This window comes from Nannospalax galili, unplaced genomic scaffold (genome assembly GCF_000622305.1).
Source record: "Nannospalax galili isolate Female #2095 unplaced genomic scaffold, S.galili_v1.0 scaffold513, whole genome shotgun sequence".
NCBI lineage: Eukaryota > Metazoa > Chordata > Mammalia > Rodentia > Spalacidae > Nannospalax > Nannospalax galili.
Window position 1 is genome coordinate 1,951,832 of NW_008334861.1, and position 17,258 is coordinate 1,969,089.

The 17,258-nt window shown below is 37.9% G+C and overlaps 1 protein-coding gene across 2 annotated transcripts in view; it reads right to left on the reverse strand.

The window, feature by feature from the left end:
* Positions 1–17,258, reverse strand: part of Gabra3 (gamma-aminobutyric acid type A receptor alpha3 subunit) — a 225,990-nt gene that overhangs the window by 25,998 nt on the left and 182,734 nt on the right. For both annotated transcript variants that reach the window (XM_008829498.2, XM_029561816.1), the window contains exon 7: positions 4,397–4,540. In XM_008829498.2, coding sequence (XP_008827720.1) covers positions 4,397–4,540 — 144 coding nt within the window. The remainder of the gene's footprint in view (positions 1–4,396; positions 4,541–17,258) is intronic.

Consider the following 17,258-nt stretch of genomic DNA (forward strand, 5'->3'; position numbering starts at 1 on the left):
CTCAGTATAAACAGACAACACTCCCTAAGAAAGGAATGCAGTACCAACAAAAGACAATACTAATTTAAGTGCCTTTTTTTGAGTTTCAACTTTTAAAATCAATCTCTAAAGGAAGCACTAGAGTCTTAATTTTGAACACAGAACTATTAAAAAATCTATGATTTCATTTAGAACAATTTTAATGAGCCAGGGCGTGGTGGTCCAAGCCTTTAATCCCAGCACTCGGGAGGCAGGGACAGGTGGATCTCTGTGAGTTCAAGGCCAGCCTGGTCTACATAGTGAGTTCCAGGCCCGCTGGGGCTACAGGGAGATCCTGTCTCAAAAAGACCAAATAAATACTTAAATAAATAAATACATTTGAATGATGTAGATAAAATATAAAACTGTGTGCATTTATGTGGTAACATACTATTTTGATACCTGTATATTTCATTGGCTAAGCTGCATTCTTTCTGGTGGCTCTAGTGGAAAGGCTACCTGCATTTCTTGGCTTGCAGCCCTGTTTTACTTCTTTTTGATTTATTATTTTTATTTTATGTGTATGAGTGTATTGCCTGCATGTATGTGAGTGCACCCATGTCGTGCACTCCAAAGAGGGCTTCGGATGCCCCTGGAATTGGCGTTAAGGACAGTTTGTAGGTGTCATGTGGGTACTGGGAATCGAACCTGGGTCCCTGCAAGAGCAGTCAGTGCTCTTAACTGCTGAGCCATCTCTCCAGCCCCCCTGTTTTACTTATTTAAAGGCAGAAACAAATGTTTTCTAATCATTTGCTCTCTGGCTGGTTTTCTTATTTGCCCTTTGTAAGGACCCTTGGTTGGGTCTACCTAAGTGACCCAGTATTATGCCTTTGTTTCAAAATCATAAGGTAAGAAGCCTTACTCTGACCTTCATAGCCACCATTTTCCTATGTAAGCTAACATGTTCACAGTTTGTAGAACTAGGATGCACCATATTTGGGGGCTATTGTTCTTTTCATAAGAGGTGAAAGTACCTTTTTAATCTCCTAGAAAGAAAGAAGATGAGGATAGAAAGACAAAAAAACCTGACAGTATATGAAATATGCATAATTATTATACTCAGCCATCAAGACATATTGAACTTGGTGGAAGAGAGGAATGAAGTGAGATGCTTACTTATAAACCTGAAAATAAGAAAATGATATTTAATATCTAAAGGTAAAAGGTAAGAGATAGCAACATAAACACTATTTATAACTATGAAGAGAACTAAAATATGAATGGTTAAATCATTTAATATGATTTCATGATTTCTTTATTTGGAAACCTGGAATAATAATTTTGCTTACTTCACATTGTTGCTCAAGGCTAAAAAGAGTTAATATATGGCTTTAGGACTGTGCTTGGCACATTTTACATGCTCAAAAATTGGTCATTATTAATTTCAGCACCACACTTTTGTGTTAATTTTATCATCAAGAAAAACAAAAATGAGAATATCTTGTTGCCATAGCAAAGTACCAATATTCAGACAAGAGTACTCTATTACCTCACAAGACTGGGAGGTTAGAACTATGGAATGAAGGCTTCATTAGGGCCAGGCTCCATTTAAAATCTGTAAGAGAATCCTTTCTTGTCTCTTACTGGTTTCAACTGTTTTGCTGGCAGTCTCTGACATTGCTTTAGTTATAGCAACATCTACCTGATGCTCATATGGTGTCTCTTTCATTCTTGTTCTTCATGCTCTGTCAAAATTCACGCTTTTCATGAAGACACCAACCATATTAAATGAAGAGACCTACCTCTTTGGTGCATATGACCTCATCTTCAGTAATTACATCTGTAATGACACTATTTCCAAATAAGATCTCATTCCAAGGTGCTAGGGTTGACACTTTGACATATCTTTTGGGGAAAACATAATTGAATTTATAATACCAGCTTTACTAAGGATAAAGGGAAACTGGCATGCTCACACAGCGACAATGGAAATGGGAATTGTTTAACCTTTCAGAGCAGCAGTTTGTCAATATGTATTATTTTTTTTAATGTGTCTACATTTTAAAATAGCAACCTCAATGTTCTGTCTGGATCATAGACAGATAATTACACAGCAGAAAAATGCTGTGTGGAAAAGGAGGGTCTTCACAGTACTGTTTATAGAATTAAACACAGAGCATAATGGTAGATAATTGGTTAAATGGGCTTTGAGCCCCACAGATGATTCCATTACAAATGAAGGGGTTATTTTGCTGAGTTTTACAATGAAATGCTACACTTCCCACTGAAAACAACATACAGAATTGCTAAGAAGTCTCTGGCCTTGAAAGAGGGCATTTTGTTATTTTTTTCTTTCAGGTAACCAAAACAATAATGTCTTCATTCTAAGTGTTAACATATTGTTAATAAATTGTTTATACATTTTATTTTGGATCCTTTATATCTAATTACATGGAAAAATTTATAATATAAAACTAAATGAAAAACATAAAATATAATCAATGAAATCTTTTAAGAAAACTTTTCTTTTAGATTTATTTTTGTTTTAGTTTTAATTTTTATTTGGGGGGGCACATGTGTGAATGGCTGTGGAGCCCAGAACACAACAGTAGGTACCCTGGAGCTTCAGTTATAGGTGATTGTGGGACATGCTATGGGTGATGAGAACCAAACTCCTCTTCAAAAGCAGCAGGCACTCTTAACTGCTGAGCCATTACTCTAGCCCCATAAGGAAATATTTTTTCTAGAAAGTTCAATGAAACAGTTCATTTGTCACTCTGCATGTTTGGTAAAGTGGTTTCAGGAACCCCTCTAAATACAGAAATCCCTAGATTCTCAAGTCCTTTTTGTAAAGTTGCCTAATATTTGCATGAACCCTATGTACAACTCCACTGTACTTTAAATTGGCTCCATATTACTTATAATGTTACATACAGTACAAACCATTCTCATAATATATGCTTTAGAGGATGACAAGAAAAATTCTGCATGTTCAGTATACAAAACATATTTGCAATCTGCACTTGATTGAATCTGTGAACACAGTCCATAGATACAAATGGTCAGTTGTATCTGAATTTCCAATATTGGAATTCTCCATGTATTTTTAATTTTCCTATCATGAATGTGTACTTTCCATGTCAGAGAGCTCATATAGTGGTTTAATCAAGTGGAATGAGATCTAGGGCTTCTTAAACAGCCAGTAAGATTGACCTTTAAGTTTGATGCCACGTAGGTAGTGCGGAGGAGGAGCGGGGCAGAGAGTACCGAGAACTGGAACAGGAGTACACTCAGGAGGGCTGGGAAACCCCCGCAGATAGAAGCAGTTCTGGGCAAAGGGCTTTCCAGGGTGCTGTACTCTCCTGTTTTATTCTGTGTCGTACTCTGCTGTAGTACTTTATGTCATGATCTCTCTCACCTCCAGCCTTTGAGAAGAACAGCTTTTTCCCACATAAAATTCTAGATGTCTATATCATTGTTTTGTACTTCAGGTACTCTCTCCTAATCGTGAAGTGAAGGGAAATAGGGGGCAGAAAAAAACGACATGCTGTAACATCATGAAATAATAGCATATGTACAGATAATGAAAAACAATGGATGAGTACCCAAGTTCATCTACAAGTGTGGACTCACAGAGACAAGTGTTTGAATATTTACGTTGAAAATTTTCATGGTAGAACAGCACAAAGCATTAATATGTGACATGTGGGACCTAACATATATTCCATTTTGCCAATTACTTTAAGGGTTTCCTTGCATGGTAAATTATTTGACTTCAAGTAAATTTCCACTCTTATTATATCATGGTTAGTTCAGGGTACCTCTTTCAGGCCACTGGAACTGGACACTTTACAAATGGACAAAATATATTCTACAAACCTAGTCTCTCAACAACTCTTTGTTTAGTATCTAAAACTTGGCCATTGAGAAGACAGGTTTTGTCAATGTTTTCTCTGAGGTGGGTGATCAGCTACAGAAAATAATTTCTTGACTGCTCTTGGACCTTCTGGCAATGTGCCTGACTTTTACTAGGGTTAATAACTTGCCACGTCAGCACTGTCTGAGTTGAGTAAATGTCCTACTGTGAAATCTTTACAATCCAAGCCGGATGTGCTATCATCATGGCTTCTCTCACTTCTCAAGAGGCACCAGGCACCAGGGCACCAGACACCATGGCTTTTGTCTCACTTCTCAAGAGGCACCAGGCACAAGGGCACTGTGATTAAGAGGAACTTAAGAAGCCACCTACCTGCCTGGTTTCACAGTTTGGCTCTGCTCCTCATAACAACATGTGGCAAATTATTCACTTTCTATATGCCTGGGTTCCCTTACTGCAATAGTACTCTTTGCAAAATTGTTTTGAAGATCAAACAAGTTATAAACACTTGGAACACGCTGGCATATAGTGTAGAAGTTTGTTAATGAAATAAGGAAATACCTGTACTAGACCGGATTATCTCTGTCCCAACAACATGGCCAAGCAGGTCATATTGATTCAGGCGAGAGCCATCCTGTGCCACTTCCACAGATTTGTTCTTCCCGAGAGTCCAAGAATAAATCACTTCAGCTTTGGTATAGGCATCTATGACAGGGAAAGGTTGAAAAAAGAAGTTTAAGGGAAAGGAAAATAATTACCCATGATGCCAAACGAGTGAGATTTAAATACAGCTTCCATCCACAAAGACTTCTGGATACATGCCTGTCTTTAACGTAAATCCATCCCTCTACCCATTCATGCATACATTCCTCTAATAACCACTCTTTGAACAACTATTATAGTATACACAACATACATGGAAATGAACTCACAGTAGTTTCTCCCTTTAATGACTGACAGTCTTCTAGGTCAATAATACCTTTCCTTCTCTTGGAGGAGAGAGTATATAGAGATTATATAGAGATGGGGAGGAATGGCTAACATGGTACCTCCTTCACACAACTCACACGCAAATGAGACAAGAGCCAGAGAAGTACGTGAAATGAGTGAATCAAGACAGCTATAAGAAAATAAACTGGGTGGCTGGAATGATGGCTTAGCAGTTAGGAGCACTGGCTGCCCTTGCAGAGGACCCAGGTTTGAATCCCAGCACCTACAAGGTGGCTAGCAACCATCTGTAACTCCAGATCCAGGGATCCAATGCCCTCTTCTGACCTCTGGGGGTACTGCACAACACCAGTGCACTTACATACATGCAGGCAATACACTCATAAACATAAAACAAAATAAAAATACTGAATAATAAAATTAAAAAGAAAAATAAACTGCTAGGAATGTAATACATTTTTTTCTTTAATGATGAAGTGAACATATGAGATGAAAATAAATTTCAAACTAATAGTACTTTAAGAATAAAAATCCAAATTAAAATAGCAGTAATTAATAAGCACAATTTTCTTTCATAACTTATTTTTTACCATTTTGATGTGCAAACCAGAAATCTCATGTTTTCTTTTGCACCAGGTTGTCAATGTTTTATCTTAGATTTGTAATTCAAATGTCAAAAATAGAATTTTTACTAGATAGTTTAAAGAAATGAGCTGATTCTTTTCCATATGAAGCCAACTTTTTCTACAATGGAGCTTATGTTTGCAGTAAGCACTTTGCCCTAACTCAGGTACCTACCTAGACTCAGAAATGGAAGTTAACTGCCATACTTTTGCCCGTTCCCTTCAAGTTTTAAGATGTCTGTTGTTAAAGTCAATGAGAAAAGTTATCTCCCTCCTGCTTATGGTAGCAACTACTGCGTCCATACGTGCTCTAGTTAAATAGTTTACCACAACCAAATACTTTCTTCCCATAAGCATATGTAGATTCTGGATCCCTGCAAAATTTTTCAACACTGAATATACTTCTCATAAGAAAATCTGGCATAAGATCTACATATGTGTATTAGTTGTGATCTGTATACATTATACATTTTGGGACTTGTTTTCATACAATTAAGTGAGCCATTCCATGACTTACTTATAATGATACATGGGACTTGCTGGCTAGCTAATCTAAATAAATCAGTGAGATCCAAGTTCAGTGAGAGACTTTGTCTCCAAAAAAAGGGGGCGGAGTACACAATGACTGAATAAGACATGCTGTATCAACCTGTGGCCTCTACACACACACATTTTTTTAAAAGAAAAATTTATAAGATTTAATTTTTTCACATAAATTGTCTGATAAATAATCCCAATCATTTCTAAACTATTAATAATATTACTTCACATTGACACAGTTTGTCCTGCAAAAAATGGGGGTATTTAAATGGGAGGGTTAAGAGGGAAAGTTATTCAAGGAACTATGGGGGTAAAGGGGAAGAAGGAACTCAAGAGAGGGGGAAACCATAGGAGACAAGTATTATCAAGGGAAAATGGGGAAAATGGCAGCATTTTAACTGGGGAGGGAAGAGAGAGGGTTAGACAGGGAGAGAGAAGGAGAAATAAATAATGCTTATCTGGCATGAAAAACTAGAGGGAAATGTATTAGTTTGAAAACATACTGAAAATAGATACTTTTATAAATTTGGAATACATAAAATATTTTTATATCTGGAAGTTGTCAGTAGCAATACTTAGTGCACATACTGAAATATAAAACGTTTTAATTTCAATCTATTTAATTTTTTTTTAATTTTTTTGATGCAGGGTCTCCTTTAGCCCCAGCTGGCCTGGATCTCATATGTAGACAAGGCTGGCCTTGACCTCACAGTGATTGACCTGCCACTGCCTCCCCAGTGCTAGGATTAAAGGGGTGCACCACCACGCTCAGCCTTTCCTGTTTAGTAGCCTCGTCCCTCACCCAATTATCTGTAATTCTGCTTTCTAATGTTTCAATTCCATTCAAATATTGATGGAAAATTTGAGGAAAGAAAAGTTTACAAATTGCAAGCTGCACGCCATTCCAGGAAACACAGTGGACTCTTTCACTATTCCATTCTTTCCTCATGGGGACATGGATTTTCTCTTCCTCTAGTATATGCACACTAGGCATGCTACCATGCAGAGTCACTTAATTAGTCTTCTCTAATCAATTAGTCACTTAATTGCCTTCTCTGTTATCAATACTGTTTGTGCCTCAAGAAACCCTTACATGGTAGCCTAACACTATCACTACCGCCATGTCATTCACCTCCTATCATGTGACTGTAGGAAGTAGGTCAAGTGCAGTATAATAAGACACAGAAAGAACATTTATATATGAGCACAGATGCTATACATATACAGTTGTGCAAATGGTACTATCCACAGATTCTAATATCTACTAGGGGTCTCAGTTCCTATTCCTCTAGATAAGGGAAGGAAAATAGTGCCTCTCAATTATAGTTTTCTATAATAGATTGCATAAGTTTGATATCTGAAGTTTAATTATTTTTAAAAATTCATACTTTGCAAGAATAGTAAAGTGAAATAATTTCATTTCTGTAAGGAAATTTAATCTCTCTCATATGATTTAAAATACACCTATCAGGGATGGAGAGATGCATCAGTGGTTAAAAGCACTGACTGTAGTTACAGAAGTCCGGGATTCAAAGACCAGCACCCTCATGGCAGCTAACAACCACCTGTAACTCCAGTTCCATGGTATCTGATGCCCTCTTCTCTTCTCCATAGACACTGTGTGAGTCTGGTACACTTACACACATGTAGGCGTAATGCTTATGCACATAAAATTAAAATAAATAAATCAAAAAATTAAAACATAGCTATCTCCGTCTTTTAGTGTTTGAATTTAAAACTTTAATAGAAATAAAAGAATTTAGTTTCCTCTTAATTGGGTTATGACTTCTTAATTGTATTAAAAGTGCAAAGGAATTGATTAATGGTAACTTATATTGGACCTTGTTTTCAGACAGAAAGGTAAAAGTCATGGAAACCATGAGGAATGTATGAATGTATGAACTTGTTAACACTCAGCCCTCAGTTGATTGTGACCCTGTAAAATATGAGTGCTATCAGATCGTCTAATTTCAAAAAGCAGTGAATGAATACAGGAATTTATATGACATATTCCAAATTCTCAATCTTGCCACATGATTTGTGTGTATGGTGTATACATATGTGTATATATACATACCCGTGCAAGTGTGAGGCCAGAGGAGAATGTTGGGTGGTCTTTCTCTTGCTGTCAGCCAGCATACCCCAAGGATCTTCCTGTCTCATGCTGAACACCCTACCTTGCTAACACTGGTGATATAGGCATGCATATCCATGTCTGCCTTTGAATGTTGGAACTAGGCATTCAAACTCAGGTCATTTATGCTTGGATGACAAGCACTTTAGTCACTAAGCCACCTCCACAGTCCTTGACAAATGACTTTTTAACGTAATGAACACTGCATGGATCAAACTTATGACAAGTGCAGCGTCAATTTGCAACCTGTGTTCAAGAGACTTCCTTCCATATGACAACGGCCTGTTGTGATTTAACTTCAGAAACAAAGCATTCCATGACATTGATGATCTATTGAAGAGACCAATCACAGTTCTTTAAATTACTACCACCCAAAACAAATGTAAAGCTTCCAAATCTTCTCATGCTCTTAAAGGAATGTGAGTTAACAGGATGCTGCTTTCTTACTTTTTTTTCCTCCATCTTTCGGCCATAGGCTCTGGATACCTCTTCTCCTGAGCCGGAACCCACCTGTCCCTATCTTCTCGTCTTTGTTGTTCAGGCAGCAATACAGGGTTCTACCGAAGGGTTTTGACAATGTAACACTTTTTTATTCATGGAAAAGCTGAGTTATGGAAGATTTTGTTTTGCAACTCTAAGGTAAAAATTTTCTTGGTGGATTTCTTAACTTAAGCTGAGTATATAAGAGCAGACGTTAGTGAATGCCAGCCTGAAAACTAGCAATTCTTAGCCAAATATGACAATAAATTGTGCCACTGCTCATGCCTCCAAAAAATTTGACTGAGTCCAGAGTGGCAAGCTTTCCATACAGAAATTATTTTAATATCTTGGAAAATAATAGAGAGAGACAGGCATTTGTGGAGACAAAATCCTCTGTAAGCAGAAAAAGCATGGAGTAATGAATGAAGAAAGTACAAATTCAGGGTAGCCCAGTGTTACATAAGTACCTCAGGGGTAAGCAGAGCACATGCTTAGCACCCACACGGTCCTAGGTATAATCACTAGTACTGGAGTCAGAGAAAACAGGAAGGGAGAGAAGGAGAGAGCGAGGGAAGGAGGAGGTACTTGGTTGAGCTTATACTTGAAGCCTGTACTGGCAAAAAAGAAAAAAGAAAAAGAAAACCGAAACAGTAATAAAGCAGAGGGTTTTTTTCTCCTATATGGAGGGACTACTGAAAATGTAGAAGGAGAAGGGGAAATGTGGGAGGGAAATAAAAAGGAGAACAAAGGGAGTAAACAAAGTACATTATATGCATGTATAAAAATATCAGAATAAACCCCCTTACTTTGGATAATTACTATATATTAGTAAAAGAAAGATGCTGTACCCACCAGCAGGGAGCTTGTAATCTTCTGAAGGAGACAGAGAGTCTAACACTTGTAATGCAATTCTGAGAATCAAAAGTATGCAACTTAGTTGAAAAAAAAAACAAATCCTAGGCGAAACTAGAAGTGGACACTATTATTCCCATTAGACTGTACTCAGAAAAGAAAGAGGTAAGAGAACATTACCAGCAAAGGCAAAACTATGTAAGTTTATGGACTGGTAAAGGTTAATAAACGTTATCATGGAAGTAACCCTAACAAATGAGTTTTCTTCTAGAGCCTACAAAGAGTTGTGGACATGCCTGAGGAGAAAGATGATGGGGCTCGATTTATTACTGGGAAGAATTACCCTACCATCAGTACGGATGAACTGTTGGAAGAGAGTGAAATTAATGAGACCCATATCCAAGAGCATTTAGGGAACACAGATTAGAACTGACAAGCCTTTAAAAAATATAAATAGCCAAGCGTGGTAGCTCACGCCTTTAATCCCAGCACTGGGAGGTAGACGCAGGAGGATCTCTATGAGTTGAAGGCCAGCCTGTTCTACATAGTGAGTTCCAAGACAGCTGGAGCTACAGGGAGACCCTGTCTCAAAAAGACCAAAAAAAAAATACAAATAAGGGCTGGAGAGACGGCTCAGTGGATAAGAGCACTGGGAGTTCTTGCAAAGGACCCAGGTTCGATTCCCAGCACCCACATGATGGCTAACAACTATCTGTAACTCTAGTTCCAGGGGATCCAACACCTTCTTCTGACCTCTACAGGCATTTGAGGATATGAATGCACATACATACATGCAGGTATAACACTCATACATGTAAAATAAAATTAAATTAAAAAACACAAATAATAGAGCATATGTAATGGGAAGTAGAAGGGGGAGGAGGGAAGGAGTCTGAATGTTAGTAAAATACATTGTCTGACATTATCAAAGAATCAATAAAATATTTTTAAAGGCCCACGACAATGTTTATTATGAGTAGATCTTAGGGGTAAAGGTTCAGTAGCAAACAGTTAAATTGGGTCAGAGAGGAATTTTCCAAAACAGAATAAATTATAACTGATAGTTTCTCATGATGGTTAGAAAAAGGAGGCTGGGGGGGTACACACCTGTAATCCCAGCACTTGAGAGGGTGAGGCAAGAGAATTATAAATTGGAAATCAGCCTTAGGTGTAGGGTATGATAGAGGCTAGCCCATGTTACATGTGACCATGTCTCAAAGGAAAAGTTCAATGGCTAGGGTTGGTACCTGCTGACCGTTTCCCCTCTTCTGTTTTGGGTTTTTGTCTGATTGAGTCAGCATGGGTCTTGTCCAGTGGATGAGCTTGCACGAAGGGACATCTGGGTACAAATGCTTGACCAAATAGGACTTAACATATATGACAGAATAACTGAAATCTGAGTGAGGGATGCTATGGGGGTCAGCGGGGGTCTAAATTTCATTAAGATCTATTATATGAAAAGCACAAAAACTTAATTTAAAATTGAGATAAAAAGAAAAAGAAAAGAAAGAAACTTAAGGAAGGTTTCAAGATGACTGTGTGATTGTAGCTTCTGCAAGAAAATAGATAAACATGGAATTCACTTTCCCACTGGGAACAGACTTCTGTTTCTTTAGTTTCCTCATGGTGCTTGCGTTCCCTTAGCCCCTCTACTAGATCTAATGCAGTCCTACTCCTCTGCTTCAGTCATGTTTGTATGGAGGAGCTGGGATAGGGCATAGGTTCGCTTTTCAGCACCCACATGTCAGCTAATAACCATCTGTAACTCCAGTTCCAAGAGAGCCAACACCCTCTTCTGACCTCCATGGGCATTGCACAACTCAGGTGGATTTACATGCAGGCAATACATTTATACACATAAAATAAAATACTAAAAAACAAAATTTTTAAAAATAATTTGAATGTAAATGACTTAGTTTTTCTTGATGTGCTTGATTTTGCTTCTAGTTCTTGGTCCTTTTCTCTATTCGCAATCATTTCCTAACTACTCTTTGCTTGTTTTCCAGAAATTGCTGAAAGTCTCTTTGGACAACATTCAAAATATTTCTCATTAGGGCTGGAGAGACGACTCAGCGGTTAAGAGCACTGACTGCTCTTGCAGAGGACCTGCCTGGGTTTGATTCCCAGCACCCACATGGCGGCTACAAACCATCCTTGAGGCCAGTTCCAGTGTAATCCGAAGCCCTCTTCTGACCTCCACAGTATTGCACGGCACAGGTGCACTCACATACATGCTGGCAATACACTCATACACATAAAATAAAAATAATAAATAAAATATTTTTTTAAATCTCCTCATTGTACAAGACTCCTTACTCCATCATTCCTTATGACAGTAAATGCTATGTGTATGGATGAAACCTAAATTAAATCCCCAGTGTAGATCTCTTTAAGAGCACCATTTACATCTCATGCAACCAGTACCAGAACCACTATTTGTTTCCTTTCCTGAGAACAACCACCACCCATGGTAGCCACTGTTTGAGGTAACAATGTTCTGACTAGTATTTCCTTCTATTTTTTTTTTGAGACAAGGATTCACTATGTAGCCCTGAATGGCATGAAACTCACTGAGATCCACCTGCCTCTGCCTCCTGAATGCTGGAATTAAAGGCATACACCACCATGCAGGTGGTATAGATATTTCTTCCTAGAATCTTATTGGGAAATTTTAAAAGATTAACTGCAAATCCTGAAAAACAACTCAGAAATGAGCAAAATGTTTCAATACACATACCAATAAATACACAGATATTGCTAATTTGAAGAAATCCATGAATGTCAGACCAAAAGCAGGGGCAGAGAAGCTGATGCATTGAGTCAAAAGTTTTTAAATTTTCAGGTATAAGGACAGAAATACATAAGACTCAAGTGGTTACAATCTGATTATTCAAGTACTGGTACTGCATGATGCCAATGATAAATTATTCCTGAAAAGTATACATAATTAATTATGTATATAGTTGTGATGGTTAGTTTTAATAGTCAACTTTACACAATCTAGAATCACATGTCCACATTGGGTTGGCATGTGGGCATATCTGTGGACAATTTCTAGTTAATTGATGTGAGTAGATCCAGCCTGTTGTAGATAGCATCATTCCCTGAGCAGAGGGTCCTGAACTGTATAAGAGTGAAGAAATTAGGCTTGTGCACCCATTTCTCTGTGAACTTTTTTTTTCATTTTCTATTGAGCTTTTTAAATTTCATACATTTCCCACTCAAATCCAGACCCCGCCCTTCCATGCCTCCCTCTATCCCCCCACAGAACCCTATACACTCTGCTATACATGCTGAGTCCTGTTCCTTCAGGTATTTGTACCCAAATGTCCTTCAGTGTAAATGCGTCCACTGGGGTCTAGCCAGACCACCCAGTGGTTGTGTGTAAGTCATACTCTCCCTCACTCAGCAGCAATCAGTCTCCAATAGTTCTCGAGCTAGTGCTGGCCCACCACCTAATTCTCATCTCCCCTTTGTGTCCTTGTTTAATTGAGCTAACGTAGTTCCTGTGTTCAATGCCACCGCTGCTGCAGGCTTACACGAGCAAGCCTCCAGTGGCCTGGAAGCCTCCACCTCCCTGTAATCGTAAATCAGCTCTGGCTCTTAAAACCTTTCCGCCTCCTCTTCTGCAATGGTCCCTGAGCCATGGGTGGGTGAGGCTCCCATCCTAAACTCTACAATCTCTTATTCTCCAAAACTTGGCCAGATGTGGCCTTTTTTGTACATCGCACTCTCTTGGCTGTGGATGTTATGGGACTAGCTGTTTGAAGTTCTTGCCTCGACTTCCCCACAATGATGGATTGTAACCAGGAATTGTAAGCTGAAATAAAGCAGTTCCTATCCTAAACTGTTTGTGTCGGGATATTTTATTATAGTAACAGAAATCAAATAATGCAATAGTATATTATATGCAAACTCTAAGAGTGTTCATTCAAGAAATAACAGATTTAGGAAGTGAAATAAATCCTTAGAATGGGGATTTTGGTCTCTGAGTCTGCAGTTCTATTTAGAATTCATAGCATTTGCAATATCTTTTATATGAATCCTATACATTAATATATCAAGAATTTGGAAATAGATAAATTACTGAAGACGTCTACTACCATAGATTAATGGTCCCTATTTTTGCATATAAGAGAAATAAAAACGCACTCCAAATGTACTTAGAGATCTTGTTTTTGCTTCGGATCACATCTTTCATGTCATTATCTTGAGCATAATTGCCATGGCAGTATTGTATTTAATTGTGTGAATATGAGACACATTTTTTAATCCATTCAGATGGATATTAGGATAGTTTCCAGTGTTAGTGTATATCAAGTAGCTCTTCTATTATCAGTGTACTTCCAAACATAAGTGTTTATGTTTATCAGTATACATATAAATGATGGCTACATTATCCTGTCTTCTGATTGTTAAATCTACACACGAAATAAGAATATTTTAGATGTATTATTTTTTCTGGGAATAATTTCTAACTTATTCTTATTTATAGATGGTAATTTCCTGTTCAAATCATTTCTCTCCTATTTGCTCAATTAATTTTTGACTCATTTTTGAACATATATTTGTGTGTGGAGGATATGTGTATGTGTGTGTATGTGGAGGTCAGAGTTTGGCACTTGTTTTCTTCCTCAATCATACTCCATCTTTTTTAGAGGCAAGTTTCTCCCTGAACCTAAAGCTTACCAATTAGACTATATCGCCTTGCCAGAGACCTGAAGACACCCACCTGTCTCCATCTCAAACTATCAGTGTTAGTATTACAAATGAGCATAACTGCACCTAGCATCTACAGGGGTGCTGAAGATCTTAACTAGGTCATCAAGTTTATGCTGAGCCACCTCCCCAGTCCGTTTCTTTGTTTTGTTTTATATTTCTTATTTTGTTTGGCTTTTAATTTTTGAGACAGTCTCACATAACCTTGACTGGTATCAAATTCCTTATTTAGCTAAGGATAATGGTGAACTTTTGATCGTCCAGCCTCTACCCACCAAGTGCTGGGATTACAGGTGTTCACTGCCATATACGGCCATTAACAATTTAAAGTCCTTGTCCATAAACTCTGATATCTGGATCACCTGTAGGTCAATTTTTAAATCTTGGTTTTAGATCATATGGCCCTGCCCATTCATATGTATTATTTTTTATTTAAGTCTAAGCCTGGTGTATAAAACTGTAGAGTTTCCAGGTGGAAGCCACTTTGCTAGCATAGAGGCTTCAAGGTTTCCCTGCTATGCAGGCACTGTGCAATGATCACCTTATTTCTATAAAGGATTGACATGGATTACAGTTCAGTTTTGATTGAATAGAATGTGTTTCTGCTCTTACCTTGTAGTTATGACATAGTTCTCTAAGATTTAAAACAGCGTGATGATTGCTGTCATCCTCTTTGTCTGTACCGTCATCGTCATCCTCCCTCTCCTCCTCCTCTTCTCTTTCTCTCTCTTATTCTTTCTTTTCTCCCTCCCTTCCTCTTCTTCTTCCTCCTCTTTCCCCTCTCTTCCTTCTCTTCCTCCTTTTAGCACTAAGAAACTACAAAAAAATGTAACTTTGTTTTTTCATGTTTTTCACATTAGGTTTTGGTCTGATGCTCTGTTCTTGGGGATGAATATCATTCAAGGTGTGAACCATGATGAGAATTAGCAAATGCTCCCAGGTATAGAGAAACCATAGGCCTTAAGTTAATCTGTGAAAGGTTGTCTCATTTCTCCAGAGGAGACTCTTCAATCCTTATCACTTCCACAGTTGGTGTTTTTTCCAGTTGTTAAGGTTTTAATATGGGAGTAGTGACTGCTGACTGACAACTATATCTTCTACAGAAATGAAGTGGTACTTATTAGATCATGATTCTGTCACTTTATGATGCTGGTCACTCCAAGACATCAGATGCTCAGTCTGGAGAAATCAGGCGACTCTTCCCTACTGCTCTGGTCTCTACCTCCTGAAGATGTGTTATAAACTTATAAATAAGTATTCTTTCTTATCTTGTTACTCTGCTCCTAGCAAACAACTCTGATACCTATCCTGAAAGTGGCTCAGAGATATGGTCAGGCTCCCTACCTACCTGGATTCCTATTCACATTCATATTCTCTCTCTCTCTCTCTCTCTCTCTCTCTCTCTCTCTCTCTCTCTCTCTCCTCTGTAGGTCCCTCAAGCCCTGCCATGATGCTCATGATATTAATCGTGCTTACTCATTTATTTTACAGCGATGATTGTCACAACAAACTATAGCAGTGCAGTAGTGGCACTTTTATCTAGGGGGTAATCAATATCTATGTAACTGAATTTAAGCCCTCTCAATGGAAGGGAACTCATGGATGGTACTGTAAACACAGTCAAATATACATGGCTGTAGAGGTCTTAGATCCTAGAGAAAACCCTATCTCTGTCATATCCCTACATAAATGTAATTTCTTACTGTATGCTAAATATTGATCCTTATATTTACAGACACATACACCATTCACAACTCATCAAAGAAGCTTCTTTTGTAACAGATGGAGGCTGTTACAGAGTTCCAAAACTGGTCAAATACAGAGAATGTGTGTCTGTGAGATTCCCAGACCTAAGTGACACATCTACAGTAAAACCTCTGCACCTAAGGCTCATGGAACATAAACTCTCTCAATGAAGCTCTTCTCTTAGTTTTCAAGGGAAACTTTTCTTTCCCTTTAAGGCCCTGTCATGTTATCTCTGATACATGCTCTATCCTTCCGAATTGCTCTCCCACCTCAAGACTTGATAATGGCCCCCACGAGAGTGAGGCTCTTCTCTTTCCTGATAAAGTTCATTTCAGAAGGGTAATTTCATGTCATCTCCTTTCCCTAGCCTGCTGTTCTGATTTTTAACACTACTCATCTCCATTAACAGTGAATTCATTAAGATGAATGTCTCCAAGATACACCTGAGTTTTCTTATAATAATACCCACCTAATCTGACCAAGGATCCAGCTGTAGCTATTTTCACAACATATCCAGAATTAGAGTGCTTCTCATCACTTTTTCCACTATAACATGTAGATTGAGCCATCATCATTTCATTAATATATCTCATCTAAAGCAACACAATATTCACTTAACTAGACTCCTTAATTCTACCTTTTCTTTTGTTAACAAGTTTTATAATCCTAATACATTTTTTGCAAAAATCATATATGATAATACCAATCAAAATATTCTACTCAATCCCCATTTTCCCTCAGAATATAATCCAGAGACCTTTAATATCCTAGAAGATTCTAGAGGATCTTGTCACTTTTACTTCTCATCTCTTCCTTATGTAGTTACCCTTTGTCCCGCTGGACAGCCACATTAGTGGCTTATGGAACCAGCCAAATACTTTTCTGATATAAGATTCTCTGAGCACTTAGGACAACATTTCTTCAAATACCTGTATCATTTACGCCTTACCATCATAAAACCGTCTGGTCTAATTCACTTTTTGAAAGATTTTTCATTGATAGCTAATAATGACCTCCATGTATAGGGCATATATTTCAAACATGTATATAATGCAATAATTACCATAGCCATCCTTTGCAATATTTATTATTTCTTTGTGCTAGGAACATTAAAAATCTTCTCTTTTAGGCATTTTGAAATATGCAGGTCATTCTTATATATTAGAATCACCCTATTGTGCTATAGAACAGTATAAGATTCCTCCTATTTAACTGCATTGTGGTACCTGTTTGGTACCCATCTCCCTATCATACCGACATGTACATTTTTTCTAATAAAGTAAACCTATTCACTTTGTTCATCATTTTGGAAACACCAAACACCCTCCCCCTAGGCCTGACTCATTCTCCTTATTCTGCAGTACTTCAGTGGTTACCTCTG